Source organism: Diprion similis, chromosome 8, assembly GCF_021155765.1.
Source record: "Diprion similis isolate iyDipSimi1 chromosome 8, iyDipSimi1.1, whole genome shotgun sequence".
In the NCBI taxonomy this organism is placed as follows: Eukaryota; Metazoa; Arthropoda; class Insecta; order Hymenoptera; family Diprionidae; genus Diprion; species Diprion similis.
In genome coordinates, this window is record NC_060112.1 from 5,243,185 (window position 1) to 5,261,224 (window position 18,040).

The window sequence follows — 18,040 nt, forward strand, 5'->3', positions numbered from 1 at the left end:
GTTTATACATCGATTTACCCTTTCCAATCATCGCTAAATATTAAAAGGTTTCCGGAGTTCCATTTTCTTTTGTTTCACGGTGATTTGTTACGTGCAAAAGATTATTCCTGACAAATTTACTGGAACAGTTGTTTCTTTTTTTTTTCTTTTCAACGGTTGATTACATATTGTTGTTTGTAGATTAGAAAAAAAAAAATTAAAAAAAAAAAAAAAACGCAATCGAAAACCGAGAAACGAAAAACGCGAGAGAAAAGTGTATTAACGAAATTGTGTATAGAATAGTTTTCTGAATAGAAATAAGTGATGCTGGAGCAAAATTTAAATGAATATATTATGTTTCCCACGTTTCAAGACGATGTAGTGTAAAAATAATCCGTATTCAGCCCTCTTGTTTATAATTTTATGTAATTTAATATTTTCAAATAAAAAATCATCGTGGCTTATGAATATATTAATTAGCAAACAATTCATCGTGCGCGTATCTCGTGATAAAATTATCAAAAGTCATTTACTTTTCACTCGTACACCGTTTTAAGCGTAGCGAGCTGACCTACATACCTTCCAGAAACTATATATGGGTACGTTGGTATGCACATACATCCTCCTACATCGCGATTCTCTCTCTCTCTCTCTCTCTCTCTCTCTCTCTCTCTCTCTCTGTTTCTCTCTTGAGGAAAATTCTAATATATGCGTTGACGAGAAACTCGCAGCTCTACGGGTTATACCTCCAGCCAACAATCCCGGCCCGGCGAGATTTGTTTGACGAGGGTTCCACGGCTTCAACAATTAATCATTTCTAATTACTTAACCATTAATTTATAGATTACACACACGCGCATGCATTGCATATACAAATGTGGTGCATAAAGCCGGACTTCTCACGTGTGACTGTATTGGCCATCATTCATACACGCCCCATTTCTTCGGATTTCCAGATTTTTATTGTTTTTTTCTTTTCTTTTCTTTTCTTTTTTTTTTTTTTTTTTTTTTTTTAACCCTCAATAAGTTGCATACGTATTTCTTGCAGTTTCAAATTTCTAAAACCCGTGAGATTCGCTGCGAGCTTCGGAAATCACCTGTCCGAAAAATCTTCCGCGAATTTTTGGAAATAATAAAAATTTTCACATGTTTTCAACCTCTTTTAAAATTCTTATGTTTAATTTAAATTCACCGATCTCGAAAACTTTCGGCTATACTAGTATTCTTCTTTTTTTTTCAAGTTTTTTCCTAATATGTATTTGAAGTGAGATTTTGAAACCTCGAAACATGATATCACTCGGATTCATCATCCCGTATAAAATCTGATGATGTTTCTTGATACACACACTCTTAGAAAAAGTTATGTACACACAGCTTAGAACAGTATGAATAAAAAAGTATCCAAAAATATTAGAATGAAAAAAATTTGAATGAAAGAAGGTTTCGAAGCATCAAACAATACGTCAATCAGGTTGAATGTATATAGAAAAACATTTCCGAATTTCTACATAAAACAAAATTTGAAGGTCACACAAATTTACAAGGAGTCATGGAAAACCTAGAATTTTCAACGGATTTTCAATTTGGTCATAGAAAAAACTGAAAATATTAGTTTCCTATCACGAGAATTAAAAATCATTTCTTGAGGTAACAAGTGTACTTTTTTCTTAGAGAAAACAAATTTGCTAAAATCGACTTTTTTGTACATTACATTTCTCTTCGCTTCAAATTAAATCTAAACCGAATATAAAGTTGATACGCTGAACGATTTAACTTTCAGTAATTTACTAGACCTGGAAAAATGTCAGGGAAAACTAAGTTCTAGGTCCTGGAAAACTTGAAAATGTATCGGAATTTTTCCATTTTTCCAAAATTTTTGGCCACCCTGAATATCGAATATCAGCTCACCTCGTTGCGATGAGGGGGCAGGTTATGCTGGGGGACGCCCATGCCTCTGGACTCCAGGGGGCGCACTCATAGAGTCTTAGTTCACGGCCAGATACGGCCCCAAAAACGCTGCGCCATCCCCCGCTGCATCCGCCCGGCAGACCAAGACCGAACCCACTTCCGGCGCCGCGGGACGTGCTGGCGCTACTTCCGGCTCCGTCTTCGCTGCTCTCGCTGCTGCCTCGTCCATTCTGCAACTTCAATACGTAGTTATTTAACGATTAAACCTCGCGTTCCTCGAACCCCCGATTTCCGATCAATCGCCGATTAACGAGCTCGAACTTTTCCCTCCAGCGACGGTGATTCCCTCCCCCCAACCTTTTTTTTTTTTTTTTGGTTATTTTACTCTCCGTGTTTTGCTTCTCCCCTAAAAATTTATAGTCACATGCTGTGCCTGGGGTGTAAAATTTATGTCTATGTCGCGTATTGTTCGATTTTGATTATTTTTTTTTGGTATTTTGATACGAAGATTGGTTTTCTGCAAATTCGTAAGGGTGGATTGCATTTGAAATTAAATCCAAGTTTATTATACGACTGTATGATTATTATTTTAAGATGTTAGAAACAGAAAATTGAAACTTTTGAAAGTTAAATAACAGGCTATGTATTTCTATTTAAACTAATATATATATATATATATATATTTATGTATAAATCGTGGCAATTTAATTAAATATTTTCACTAGTATCAAAATTGGTGTTTCATTTTTGCATTGACAAAGAATATCATGTGTGTCTAACAATAAGATTTGAAGAATATTGGAGAAGTGAATGTCGAAACTGACCGTTTCGCAATAAATCTACAATACGAATGAGAAATTCTTAGTTGTTAGATAATAGTGTAAAAATACGATAACAAAGTAGATTTGAATTCACGCCTGTGAGAAGCGAGCGAGAGAGGAAAATACGAAAGAAAGAAAGTAGAAGAAAAAAAATTGCGGCCACGAAATGAGAAGGATGAATATTCTACGCTTGTGAGTTGAAGGTGAGCGTGAATATTTGCCAAATGTTATTTATTAATTCCAATTAAACGAACGGCTGAATAATCCAAAGCGCATGCAGCGAGAGATCGAGAACGGGTTAAAATTTGCCTTCAACGTTATAAATTAAATGCAGCCGCACTGAAGTTTTCATACGATGAAACGAAACGCCGCCCGCTGCCAAGTGTATACCCACATCCATTTATAATACATAGATACTAGAGTTTTTCTCTTCGACTATAGAAACACTGACGATATAGAACTCGCCATCGATTCAACCCTTGCAATTTGATTTTTGTGAAATTTTTCAACCAACTTTTATTCAAGGTTTCTTATTCTCACCATCGCTCCTTGTTTAGTTATACCTAATTAATAATTTTTCCTGTGTTTTTACACTATTTTACAGGATATTATTAGAATCAGCGGAATGTCAACGAGTTGTTTGATTTTTGGCTTGATTTCGGCTTCTTTTTAATATCATTTATTTTTCTAATCAGTAGCAGAATTTGTGATGTTTTTTTATATTCTTTCTTACACTCTTATTACATAAAACCGATATCATCAATACGATAATTATTATTATTTTTCTAATTACTTCGGTCAGGATTGATTCAAAATTTATAGACATTAATCCGTACGCTGCACACTTTGTAAAACTGTGTAAAACACTTATCTCTACTTGAACGATCATAATTTACTAAATTTTCAATATATTGAGCTAAAAATTGGCCGAGTAATTCTCAAGACACAGATATTCAAGAAAAAAAATATGGAGATATTGTGCGTTGAAAAAATAGGTATTTACTTGAGTACGCGACGTTTCATTTTCGGAAAAAAATGAAATAAAGATTTTCACCACATGTCATTATTTATCTTGAATCAAATGAGATTATTTTGATTATGCTTCATATAAAGTTTACGTTGAACATGCCTTGGGGTAATTTTGACACCAGTGTACAGCGTAAGGGTTAATGACCCTTGGAGAATTGTTTCAGAATACATGTAACATTGAATAAGTTTCCCCGATTAACCCTTCATGATCAGCGTTATTCTTCGTCCCATAAGGAATACATTAGTTTCTGGGGTCGTATCGGCCCCAGGTGACGACGGAGGATTAAAAGTGAATAACCGAAAATTTGCCATAGACTGTTTCTCGGATGATAAGGAGAAAAAACAATTTCTAAAAAGGAGATAATGACCACTACGAATATATACTGTTCCAAAAAAAAAAAAAAAAAAATGTTTACAACTCAATGTACAAAACACGAAGTCAAGAATGATCATCCAATTTTTGCAATCTATATTCGGAATGTAATCTCGGTGAATTGGATGTAATAAAATTGCGAATACAGCTAGTATAGGTAACAGGTGCTCGTCATAGTTTGGCATTATCATACAGATACGTGCAGCTACGTCATACGCGACACACGAAAAATCGACACACTCACACCCACACAGACACACATTATATACACAGAGACGCGAGGGCGTAGGGTGAAAAAAAAATCTCCTAATTATACAATTTGTCATGCAGGATATGCAGAGAGGGAACGAAACGTGTGGCGTAACGTAACGTAACGTAACGTAACGTAACGGAATACAGGAGGATTCAAGCAAGGCGACGGGAATCGTGTAGTGTGACTCGAATCTCGAAATGTGTATAATTTTTCTAATAAACGAGGGAGTTGAGATCTATACAGTCTGTCCACACAACCTCCCTCTTTTCCCCCGCTGTTTTTAACACATGGGGAGGAGAGGTTGATTTCTTTTTCTCTTTAAAATTCTATACCTTTTTACCGTTACATTTTTACTGCTTGCATTGAAAAAAAAAAAAAATTTTATGCGTTTTTTTTTTTTTTTTTCACTTTTTGTTCTCAGCTTTTTGAAATATTTGATTCACCGGGACGTGACGGCGTCCCCTTGTGCCAGCATCCCGAGGATTGGGGGTTCGACCAACGTAATCCCTTCAACATACGTACATACCCGCAACCGTTTTGTGATCGAGATTAATCGCCAACACTGTACAAGGCATATTTATATGTGTGTCACGTGTGTGTTGAGTGTGAGTGTGTGTGTGTGTGTTGGATTGTACATGCGACGAATTAATCGATCACCAAATATACCGCGAAATCCGAGTGGACGATGCCTGCATATACTGGCTGGCATTATACGCGGAAGGAATTTGTCACAAATATAATTAAAGCGAAAACCCCGATTCTTATTCTACATTTTGAAACGAATTATCTCCGATATTCCGCATGTCGATAGACATAGTAAATATATTTCACATCAATTTATACAGACTTCTATGATAACTAATTGTTTTAAAAACGTAGCTGAACACTTGAAAGCTAATTGGCACATGATTTTTATGATTATTTATGTGTAGTCTTGTATAATAATTGAGAAAAAAAAAAATGACAATGAGCGAAGCTTGATGAGATTATAATAATATTTTAAGGTGAACTGAAGTTCGCGGGAAGTTATTCCATTCCACCGTTCAAGAACGTATAATGATAAACACTTCTTCAGAAGTTGAATAAATATTATTTCTATCGCGATGAAAATGGCTATCAAGTGTCCTGAAATTCTCATTATTATACATGAATCTTGTTGTTTTAACATATTTACCAAGCCGAAGCAATTCCAGGAAATTGGCAATTGTGAAAAAGCGATATGAATTAAGGGGACTGGTTGGCCAAAAAGCAATACGTTTTGTCACTCTTTAATCATTTAAATTGTAAATTGAGTGAATTAAATATTTATCCAATTGTTGTATTCATAAGCCACGAAGATTTTTTTTAAAATTAGAAATATAAAATACAAGAATTCAAGAAGAATAAAAGAAAGAACAATGAAATTTAATATTTTATGCAAAACTACACAATAGATTCAGTTTATTACGACACATTCCACCAATTAAACTGCCACTATAATTAATTTTAATCGGGATGAAGAACAACTCAATGGCTGAAACTACACATCAGAAGCTTCATATTTTGAGCCAAAGAAATATCCCTAAAAGTTTGAACCGAATCCTTGATCCAAAGATGTGATAGTCTGCTTGTTAGTCTCACAAATCATTAACGTATCTAAAATCTTACGAATACAATATTCTGATTCACCACAACTACCGAATATGAAAACACATTATTAAAGAAAATATACTCGATGAACGTACATGACGAACCACCGTCAAGCTGCACCAACTTTCGCGATGTCGTATTTTCCCCAAAGATTTCTGGATGAGAGAAAGAGAGAGTAGAGAGAGGGGAAAGCGAGAGAGCGATACCGGAGGTGGAGTTATTCCCGGTAAAGTCACCCACGAAGCTGGAGGACGCGTATTTATTCAGCGTTGAAATGCGCATACCTTCAGTAGGCGTCGTCCCCACGGCAACTGCACCATCCGCAACTCCTCGGCAAAGCTGGGACAGCAGGGCTTCCCGAGAGGAAAGGGAAGCTTAATACAAACCCCAAGGGTAAAACTGAATCGCACTACTTGCGAGGGGGCTCAGTACTTAACCCGGCTGTCCGAACTTAGCTCTGTTTGGAAAATTAGCACACCGTAGTGATACGGTGGTTGTGGTTATTACGGTGGTCGATGCTGCACCACAGACTAGCCAAGGAGTTCGCCATTTTCTGCACCTTTCCCAAATAACGGTGAGGCTTTGTGCAATATAACGATGAGGCAATATCACCGGGATGAAAAATGTCAGGAGGGTAGGTTTATGATGTAGGTTACAGCCGGCAGAGTGGAGGAGAATATAAGAAGGGAAATAGAAGGATGGAAAGAAGAAGAGGAAGAGGAGAACAACCCGTAACACTCGATTAACCCTGTTATCGCGATCCTTAACTGGCATCGCGCATCCGCAGCTTAATGCTTTGGAAAAATGTTTCACATACACGGTATATTGAAGAATTATACATTTTTGTAGGTTGAAAAAGACTTACATGGCTGAAAACCGAATGATATATAAGTTCATTCACTTTTCACCCTGTATTCCAGTTTTCATGGTAAGACAAGTCTTATAGCTTGCATCTTTGTTTTCATTCACAAATTGTAGTCAAAATAGTTTTTCAGAGGAACTTAGAAGATAAGTAATACAAATATTTTTAATACAACAGTCCACCACTCGTGATTTATCACTGCAACTGTAACATAATTTTTACCGTAATGTCTTTTCACCGGATAAGGCACAAGACCATTTCGACCAAATTACTATCCGTACCAACTGACGAAGGAAGTTTCCAAACTCGTAAGTTCAAAGGACAATAAAATCATTTTGGTGGACAATTTCCCTCCCTTGATTAACATACTGTATAATACATTACAGACAGGATGATACCGCATGGAATTCAGAAGAAGATGAACGGCTGCATGCGGAGTTTGCAACGCGGCCATAAAGTCTGGCCGAATGTAGGTATGCGGTTATAGTAGGATACCTAATCCTGAGAATATCCATACATCACAAGGAGCTTAAGTGCCATGGGTGGGAGGCCTGCTTATTGTGCATATACATAATCGGCGGTATAGATACGCCCGTTCTGAAGAATGAATACATATTCATCCTACTCCAGCTCGTATCTCGCCTACACACACACACACACTAAGGGTGGAGAGAAACAGGAGGGTATAGAAGGGATTCCCACTTGTTATATTAATACTCGCAGAAGAACCTTGCCCATCCGCCCTCATATTTATACACCGAGCCGAGGTGAAATTATAATTTTACTACACCCATAAAGATTAGGAGAAATTAGCGGAGTGATTTAGCACTGAACCACCCCCCACATATGGTTACCAGCTTCGTACCCAACACTTCGGCTATGCACTAAGGGCTGGAAATCGATTCCTCAGCTTTATGCTCGCGAAATAACCGTATAGCTTATACGCACACCAACAAGTACTTTATGGAACTCCTCAAGCTACCCTTCCTCTCCGATATTCTTTTTCTCCATTTTTTTTCTCGTCTCGGTTATAAATTCGCGGTATGATCTCGATTTGGAACGACGACCATTCGATTCACTATTTTTCTCACTCTTCGTTTACCTCCTTGGTTAAACACTAATCGTCGTATTTTTTACCATTCCGTTATTGTCAGAAATACTTGTAATTTTGTCAACTAAGATCAGTCTAAGACCTTCTGATGTGAGTCTAAAGCTATGTGACGTCAGTCTAACACCATCTGGCGTCGATTTGACACTGTTTAAAAAGGCAGTTTACTCTTGCTGATGTCAGTTTAACACTCTGGGGTACGAATATAACACTATATTGTGTAAAAACACCTTCTGATTTTGGTCTAATATTATCCATGCCCACCAATTTTGATCAATTTCAACACCATCATTTTTAACAGTGTACAACCCTTCTATTCTGAAGAAACGATGTTCACAGTAGTTACGCTGAGGGTACTTTGCACTCTTTCTAATTTTTATGTTTGATGAGGCACAGTTTTCAATAAACATTTCAAACGGTGAAGGATTGAACCGAGAGAACCGAAGCGAGGTATGCCTTATAGGACGTGTGACGTTGGTTTCTGGACCCGAAACAAAATTAGTTTTGCCCCTTTGATCAGAAGACAGTTTTTCCCTCCTGTTTACTATTTAACGAGTTGGGTTTATTTTTCCACCGCGACGCGGAACCTGGTTGGGAAAGGGGATGATAGCAGCAATTCGCGTCAAAGTACACACAGACGGAACGTGTTGTGAAGGCGAGAGAGTGTTTTCACCCCGATCCAAATCTGGTGCCAGAAAGTCCCCGAGGCTAGGCGCGAGCTGGATTTCTTTGGCAAATACGAGGCGACACAGTACCGAGTGAGGGGGCTAATTTCAGAGTCGGTGCTGCGTACCAAAATCAGCGAACCCATCCGAGGCTTTGCTGGCAGATGTTATTCGGAGGAGAGGAGGAGAGAAAGAGGATCGTCGGTTCCTCTTCCTACTCGGCGATGAGGATCGTTTGCCAAGCTTGTAATTTTCCCCCCAAACCAAGCAATCGTCGCGAGCTTATACGACTCTCGAGTAGGCTCCTAGGCTCCTCGAGCTCGAATTCAATACGCAAAGTTAGCTCAATTTATCGGTGAATGCACTCGGAATCGGCGGTGCGTTAGGCGCCCGCCATTACTGCACAGACGCCACTACCAGCAGTCTGCAAACCGCTCGCACGGATTAGGAGAGAGCTGACAGGGGTGCAAACATCCCGCACTCCGCCCGCTTCAAGCACACCGACGTTCCGCGACGACGAAAACCGCTGCAGCGGGTTAAGTGCGGACGTATGTACGTGGATGGGTGGATGGGTGGATGGGTGGAAGAGTGGAAGGGTGTACTTGTACGCCCGGAAGGCTTGTACAAATATCCATCCAGGCAAGCGTAGCAAAAGATGCGGATTACTTTTGCAATATTTGAATTTTTTCGCACATTTCACTCCTCCGCACGACACTCTGAATAATAATTGTTGGTAGAAAAAAAATCAATGTTTTTTGGAGGTCTTACGGCAATGTTAATGAGTTTTAAGAGAATTCTGGCAACATTGGCATATAGTTCTTTGTTTTATTGAATAAGTTTGAATTTGAGAAACAAGTTTGTTGAATTGGATGAAGTAATATTGTTATGGATAATCTAACGGGGTTGAAGTCAATGACGTTATTGTAACTTCGGGATTTGTAAATTATCGTAAAATATCGTTGTATTTCAATTTTGGAACTGCATGAATATTCCGGTGGATCGTAGTGAAACAGAACATAAATCTCGTCTTTTAAACTCAACTCCTTTAAATTCAATCCAAAGTTGTAAAATATTGAATTTTTGAACAATTTGAACATGGCTGAAACATTGTAAGATCGTATAATGATCAACTTAAACCCAGAATCGAGAGTTTGAATAAATGAGGTTATTAAACGCTTGTAGGGAATGGAAAAACGATAGTTATGTTAACTAATAATTATTGCCCCGAGAAAATCTTGTTTTATTTTGTACATTATAAAAGAATATAAGAAAAAAAAACGCAGAGGAGTAAAAGAGAGAGAAGAAGAAACTAGGACAGTTAAAATCTCAGCCTAAATAGATACGGGGACAGTTATAGAAAAGTTGTCTATGCTCATTTTCTTCTCTTTTTTTGCAGTCTTGTTTTACGATCATTTGCAGATAAGAAAATCAAGGAACATTCCACGCTGAGTTTACCCCCCCCCCCCCCCCCCCTCAATTCCAACAATATATTTATAAAATTTGGTGAACCAATGAGTTGAATTTCAAAATCTCGAACTTAATAATTGTCAAATGCCTGAAACTTTATTTTGTCCAACACTACGTAGAAATGCTTCAACGATGGAATGTCAGCGTTATCGTTTTCCACCCGATCGAGGCATTACCTCTGAAAGGAAGAGGTCTTGACACACATGGAGACACGGTAAGAGGCTAAATCTTTTCTTCGAGGACTAGACAAGCACCGTAGTAGAATCTCCACGACCGAGAATTATCCAAAGAGGAAAAATAAGAAGGAGAAGCAGAGTCCTCGAGATGTTGTTAGGATAAAGTTTGAACCACCTCAACAGCGTCTCCGAGAATCCGAGAGCCGGAGTACGAGACTGATCGAATGATCATCAGCGATTTAAATTCAACGGGGTTGGTTAGCGAGCAGTGGAGAAGCACAGCCCAGAACTGGAAGGTCGAGTCTGGTCTAACGGTCGATTTGCGGATCAGTTTTGCCTCGGCAGCAGATCTTTACCAGAGTCTGCAGGCTCATACGGATAATACTTTCGGGCCCAGTTTCTGCAACATCCGCGGTTTAAAAACGGCGCTTTTATCTAGACGGGTCTCTGGAGACGCGCACCACTTCATATCCCGTATCTTGCACTGCGATCTCCTTCTCTCCCCTTTGCTTTCTGTCCCACTCTTTCCATGTGCGCCGTGCACTCGCTTGTTAAGCTAACTTGACAGCTAGTTTCACGGTTAAAGAACTTGAAAAGTTTAGGGGCGAGAGAGGGGAAAGGGGAAAAATAATACTAATGAGCGCCGCGTATCCCGCGTACCTTCACCTCGTTTTCACAATTTATCCAATTCATTTTACAACTGACAGTATAGAATAGAGATGAACTGAATCTAACAAGCCTTCACTTTTAACCGGTGTTCCAATCAGGTGAACAATTCACAAGTATCAGGCTTTTAAATTCACATAACAGATCATTCCAAGTGATCTAGTCAATTGATGAGGAAATCTTTGAAATCACTCAACGTCAGTAAAGAATGAAGATAAAGTCATCAACTATTGTGCTATATGAAGCAACCCATGGAAGGACCGTAATCAGTGTCGTCACTTACTTGAGTTTTCCAAATTCACTTCCAAGTTACATCAAGTTCGGCGTTATGCGAGGTAAAAAAAACATCGAGCTCTCTGCACAGCGTTTAGAATCCGGTTCATTATTGATTAGATGCTACTAATTGTAAGCTCCAAAGAGCAAGTATTGCCTGGGTAGTCGGAATGAGGTACCGTTAAGTCACCTTTTGACTGATTCATCTTATTTGAACCGGGTTATTATTCCCACTGGCGTCAGCCGCTTTCACGGATGATTGGCCAACGGTGTAGGAGGAGAAGAGGCACTGGAATTCGTGTGCGTATGCACGAGTTCGTACATACAGAGAGAGAGAGAGAGAGAGAGAGAGAGTTAAAAATATCAAAGTACACGTATCTCAAATGAAAAATGGGCTTAACAGCTCAGTTCCATAAGTAATTCTGAAAAAAAACAATCCAATGCATTTTAGAATTCTACGAATTTACTATTGCGTTTGTAGATTTTTGATATGCCGAAGTCCTGCATACAGCTACGACAAGCTTGGACGGAGGAGAGAGAGGAAGATAGAGAGAGAGAGAGAGAAGGTGGTCCGGCAATCAGGCATGCTCGCGGCGCTAATTCCAATCAATTATGTGCCGCCCCAGCACGCCCGCCTTCGACCCTGTAACCGTCCTCTCGGCCCCTTTATCAATACACCTACGCCACGTCCGATATATTAGTTATCGATTTCAAGGCTTGCTCCATCCTCCATCTCCATCTCGCGTGTTTCCTACAACCACGTCATCGCTGCTGCTGCCGCTGCTGTTTCTGCTAATACCTCCAGAACCGCTTCTGCGCCTGACAGCTCCAAACTGCTCCACCTTCGACCATTGCGCATAAAAACCCAAGCATGAATCGGTCCGTTCACCCTCCTACCGTAGCTTAAGGTGCAGCTTGGGCAGAGGCCATAAACAGCCCGTTCGGGCCTCTCATATACACCGGATATCAGGTTTGGCTCAATTAAGTGAGTTGAGTTTACCTCAGGTTAGATTGAGCTTTCGATCCAGAATTCCTCAACGCAAACTGTATACAAGTTGGATACAAGTAGTATGTGAAAATTTCCCAAAAACTTTAGTATCATTACAGAGAGCGGCCATTTAACCCTTTCAGAAGTGAGATAAAAGATGTTTTTTTTGTCATCATTTTCATGTCGGTCGGTAAACGGAAAGTTATCTTCAAAGCAAATTTTGATAATGCGAAAGTTTCGGAGAGTTTCGGAAAGTGTTCGAAATGGATTTCGAAGTTTCTCGTGCGCACGTTTTACGTGTCACCGAAGGAGGAGATACCGTCGTTCGCAGGTTCTGTATTCAGGCGGGGAAACGCCGGCTGAAAATCTCGGTTAATTTGACTGAGGAACTTGGTTAACTCAAACAAATCAACGTGCCAGAATGTATTCATAGCAAACTCAGTTCGACCTGCAGGAGTAATCTTCAATTTCCAAATCAGGAGCAGCAGTAGCAGCGCGCGGGGAGAGTGTTGAATTCGACCCTTGGCCTGAATATAACTTTCAGTCTTAGCGATTCAGAACTGATTAAGAACGGAGAAAACGCAATAAGTCAAGACAGGTTAACCCTGGTATATACATATATCACGTTCCCATGAATCTCTTCAGAACAAAAGAGAGAAAAGAAACGAGACGTTCCTCCACCGGGGGACGATATCTATTTATCCTGAACGTCGTTGTAACGTCGACGTTTCTCGTCTGGTTCTCGGTTCTGTCCAACAGTCGTCGAGAGCAGGGTGCCAATAGCAAATGTGTCACGGATCGGTTGACACATGATCTAATCACGGTGCAGGATAGATGGGGGAAACCGTAGCCGGATCGCGTCCTCCGCCATCCAGTAGCTAGATCCGTGTATAAACGACGACGGGAGGCTCTGCAGCAAAGGATGGACGAATTTCTCCATGTATAGGGAACGGGTGTCGAGAGGTACCCGATGTCGCCTACAGGTTGTAGGTGCATGAGCTCGCGTATCCACCGGATGTCGTTAGCGGTTTCCGGACGGCACGAAATTCAATCCGCAAGCAGAATTGGCGAGGGGCCTACCGGTGGCGGTACCACCAGCAACGGTGTTGGGGAGAAATCCGGCACTCCGACCCAGTTCACCGCGTTCCAACGGATCACTGGCTCTCTAGGTCGCCTAATCGTTCCAGGCCATTAGGGCTCAATTAAGCAACCCGTAGCTGGTGGTTTTAAAGCTGTTGCTAATGTTGCAAATGTTGTTTCTGACGCCGATCCGTAACACGATACTTCCCGATAACCCTTTCGGCCCCAACTTCCATCTTAGGTTTAATATCATGATGCATTCTGAAAATGTAACTGCGAGCAGGTGTTCTTCTCCATTCTGACGTTGTAGGTCCATCAGCTAACCGGCCCAGAAAGAATAGCTGATGAAAAAGGTGACCGACTTTCAGGCGAATATACCAGTGAGACCAAGGGTTGGTTGAACGGTGTTTGAAACTTCGCTTCAAACAAGGTGGTAGCGGTGGTGGAAATAACGCGGGCGTTTAGGGCGAGAAATTAACAATTAACGGCGTGCCGCCTAGTTGGTAGAGAATCCATAGGGTTGGGGGTAATTTTAGTCACTAATTGATTCGCTCACTGGCACGTGTGGAGCTCGCGCACGTCACCTCTCTCTTGCCCAACCTGTCGAGGGATGGAGTGAGAGAGAGACGGAGTGAGAGAATTGGTGGAAGCGGAGCGCAGGCGATGGAACGAGTTAATCGAAGTGTGAAACGGTTAGTGGTGCGCGACGGTGGCGGCGTTTCTGGAGGGTGAGGAGTTTGGCGGCCGACGGAAGGCGCGGGATGGTTTTGCGGAAGGACACGATTCCCTGACAGACACGTCGCGACGTACGCCGATCCCTGGGGCACGTTGGGTGGGTACTCGAAACAATTTGATGAGATGACAGTATCGTGGTTGTCGTGTGACTCAGTCTCTTGGTATCCTTATCCACCTTCTCTATTTAAACATTGGGTAGCTGCTAAGGATATATGTGTAACCTATTCCGGGATCGGAAGTCTGAGAGTCGCTTTCAAACGTCATGCGTCACGTGCACGCTTTCAATATGTAGATGGTGAACCGTCCCATTCCAATTTCTTGAATTATCATTGTGAAACTACTCAAATTCACGAGTTGAACGTACTCAAGGACATAGAATCATACTATATAATGTGTTCAAATTTTGTGCAAAGAACACTGTAGTGGCAAATAATTTCGGTCAGCTTCAACATCACTATTCATTTTTACTCTAGGGAAAAAATAAGTATAGATTTTGGACAAAAAAGTAAGCCTGCTGGATTCGATGTATCTATAAAAAATTTTGTGATCTCAATGGACAAAAAAAACAGGGTAGCAACAAAGTGCCAGTAATTTGAACGCAATTACATTCGAATCGACTGTAGATAAGAATTTGAAATTTTCAGATTAAAATCGTTTATACTATCCAAGTTACGAATCTCTCTCGTTTTTGGTCTGATTCGACTTCCGGGTGAAATTTCCATTTTGTTCTGACAGATAATCTCAGAAGTTAGTACTTCAAGTCATTGTTAAAATGCTCAACTAAATTGATCGCGTGCGATTCAAAGTCTCAAAATCCATACCGTATCACTTGTCAAAGTCACAAGACCATTTATGCAATATGATCTCAGTGCATATGATTACAGGTGAATAAAACGATGGTAACAACTGGTACTCAAGTGACAGAAACCGGCACCTCTATCATATGATTTAACACAGTGTCTTACCTGGAGGCAGTGTCTTCTCGCGAGCCATCCGATGTGCTGTAGCTGAGGAGGATCAGGTAGAGCAGAAGCGAGCCGCAAGGCCTTCTGGGTGAGGGCAGCGAGGGCGGAATGTAGAGCATTGAACCAGGCGTTGGCTTCCGTGGTGTCCAGTGCCCTGAGCCAGCACTCGTGAACACCGTCGGGTGAATGTAGCTCGAGAGTGCGACCCTCTGAAAGCGAAGTAAAGAAACGGGTTCAAGGCTGAGCGGTGAAGTTCAACGGCGAAGAAAGAGTGAAACTGAAACCCGGGACTGAAAGTGGAGGAGGAGAAAGAGTGAAAGGAAGCCGGCTGCAGCGGAGTGCCGGTGTAAAATTCATTCGGGAAAAGCGGGGGCGGGAGCAAATGGTATTGGGTCTCGGAGCGGAGAGTGCCGGGCATCGAACGTGAGGAATCGTCGAAATCCGGGGCTGGAGTCAGCCGGTTCGAACCTCGTATATTATCGTAACGGTAAAGTGCGTAGGGTCGAGTGAAGAGGAGGTGGCGTGTTGAGGGGGTGGAGAGAGGCGTCCCTCCTCGCCAACGAGACAGCCACGACGGCGTGCTTTTTCTACTCCCGGTATTTTAGCCGGTGATTTTACGTCCTGACGTTTAAAACCCCCTTCAGAATGAAACCCTCAAACACCCCTTTCCTTCTCGACACGCGTTTGGATTAGTTTCCTTTTTTTCACACCCCCCCGATTTTTCCCGATTGATTCTTTCCCCGGTTTTCAATGGCTCGCAAGGACTTTGAAAGCCAAACTGATGCAAACGCTAGTGAACGTGACAAATAGGGCAAATTCTATCATCTTAGTACCACTTGTGACAATAGCTTGAACCATTGCTACATTCGTTAGTCTCAGATTATGGACAAAAACGGTACAGAGCTGCACTGACTAAAGTTTACCAGGTACCACAAGACTTATGTCCAAAACTAGCGCAGACTCTGATTTGAGTCACCACTTCATCACTTGAAGAGATGAAGGGTCAAATTGATCACGTATACAGAAGTTGTCAAAGGTCAGAAATGGTACAGTGACCATAACATATTTTACATCCACCGTACGTGACTCGGACTGCAGCGACTGTTGCCACTTCTCCTCAAATAACGAATCGAGCTTTTGCAGCAGGAAAGCCTCTCTCTTTTCGACTTGCACTCATTGTCTGCTACATCACCACCATGGATTACACTAGTTTATTTTGCTTACATGTTAAACCTCGAGACTGGACTACAACTCAATTCCAACTTCTACATTTGCGCGGTTAAATATATTAATAGGTACACATTCATCAAATTTATAGATAGATATTAAGACCTGGACGAAACTGAAAATTTATGGAAAGAGCTTTCTAAATTGCTAACTAAAATAACTACTAAAAAAAATGTGAAGAATAAATTTGTGATTCAATTTTTTACCTCCAATTGGTTTCGTAAATTGAAAGCAACAAAAAAAAAAAAAAAAGAAGAGTACCAAAATCATAACCAAGATCGATCGTAATCAGGTACCCATTTCTCATACGAAATCGTTGTATAATGGTTAAAAATCTAGTATTGTGTTCTTCGCCAATATCCGCAGTCTGCAATAATTCATTTCGTTCAGGAGACTACTTTTTAGTGTGGTCCGAGGATAATCATTACAGCTTAAGAGTCCCATATAATCAATTTTATAAATACTTAATACGCGAATATCTCATAACCAGGTTAAACAGAATTTATTGAAAATCGTGTCACAGGAGGAAGAAGTTGCTAAAACTGTTCTGATGAGCTTGTCTCGGTGGAGTTTGAAGTGGTCAAAGGACGATATTATGCTTCTCCCTAAAGGGGACGGGAATACAGGACCCGGTGAAACGGGTCATTATATTTCGGTAATTGAACAAACTTTTGGCAATATCTTTGCCCGGTGTGCAATTAAATACAAGCCTCCAACGTCGAAGTTTGGCGGGGGAAGAGAGCTGGCTGGAGGCCGAATAGAAAGCGCGGGATTTCTCATCGGTGGCCGGACTTCGGTAGCCTGCCCGAGGCAGTTTGGATTATCCTACAGCATCCGTCTGCATCCCAGAGGAGAAATAATTAAATTGGAGAGCCCTTTTAAAGAGGTAATCCTCAAGAGCGAAACGTCATTCCTCTTCCAAAAAGTAAATATCAAACGAACGCGGCATGATTCTTTCATCGGCCATAAGTACGAAGTATAAAGAAACGGAGAAGAAAAGAGAAGGAACAACACTGCCTTGCCGCGGGACTTTCTCACTCCTCCAATTTCGCAAGTGTACATTAACGAAGACAAGAATGAAAAAGGCTCTTGTCGGTCGCTTTTATCTCGCTGATCACGCGGGGCGGATGACCTTTGACGAGGGTATTTCAGGGATCTGGGATTTTGTAAAGATATTTTTGAGGAAAGGTAGTCGAGTCGCACACATTGTTCTCAAAATTGATCAAATATCGAACAGTTTCCTCGAAGCGATCTTTTCGTCAACGAGGATGAGGAGAGCGACTCAACAACGCGTAACAACACATCCTGTTCCTTTTTCTCTCTCTGTATCTCGGTGAACAAACGCACCGCAAGAACACGGACGAATTCTTACACACACTTCCGATTTCACCGAAAGGCGGACGTTGCTCTGAGGAAACAAAATAATTGAATCTCTGACGAGGAGAGAGGAAAAGAGGAAAAAGGAGCGAGACTGGGTCAAAGCATATGGCGCGATGTCCTTACACCCCGGACGCTCGAATTGTCTGCTCTGTGCCGAGTCTTTGACACAACGCTGTCTACAATGTCGAAGAAGAGAGACGTAATGGAACATCAAATCTATGAAGTAAGGCAAGGAAAGGATATAACAAAGGTCTTAACGAAAAAACAACTCGAACAAGGTGAACACGTTGACGTTGAAAAACACTTTGATCAGAATGTAAAAAATTTTGGAGATGAAACGAATGTTTCAAAAATAGTGTCTCCCTTAGAACTTTGGGTATTTATATTTCGAACTGAATATTTTTGTAACAAAACATTTAGAACGATCGTTTGTTTGAGATTTTCCAGAAGTTTTTC

General features: G+C 40.9%; 1 protein-coding gene across 3 annotated transcripts in view; it reads right to left on the reverse strand.

The window, feature by feature from the left end:
• LOC124408861 (beta-1-syntrophin) overlaps positions 1–18,040 on the reverse strand; it is a 207,253-nt gene that overhangs the window by 7,416 nt on the left and 181,797 nt on the right. For 2 of the 3 annotated variants that reach the window (XM_046886114.1, XM_046886113.1), the window contains exons 4-5: positions 14,978–15,186; positions 1,888–2,123 (exon numbers count right to left, since the gene is read on the reverse strand). In XM_046886114.1, the coding sequence (XP_046742070.1) occupies positions 1,888–2,123; positions 14,978–15,186 (445 nt within the window). The remainder of the gene's footprint in view (positions 1–1,887; positions 2,124–14,977; positions 15,187–18,040) is intronic. The other variant, XM_046886115.1, reaches the window with a different exon arrangement.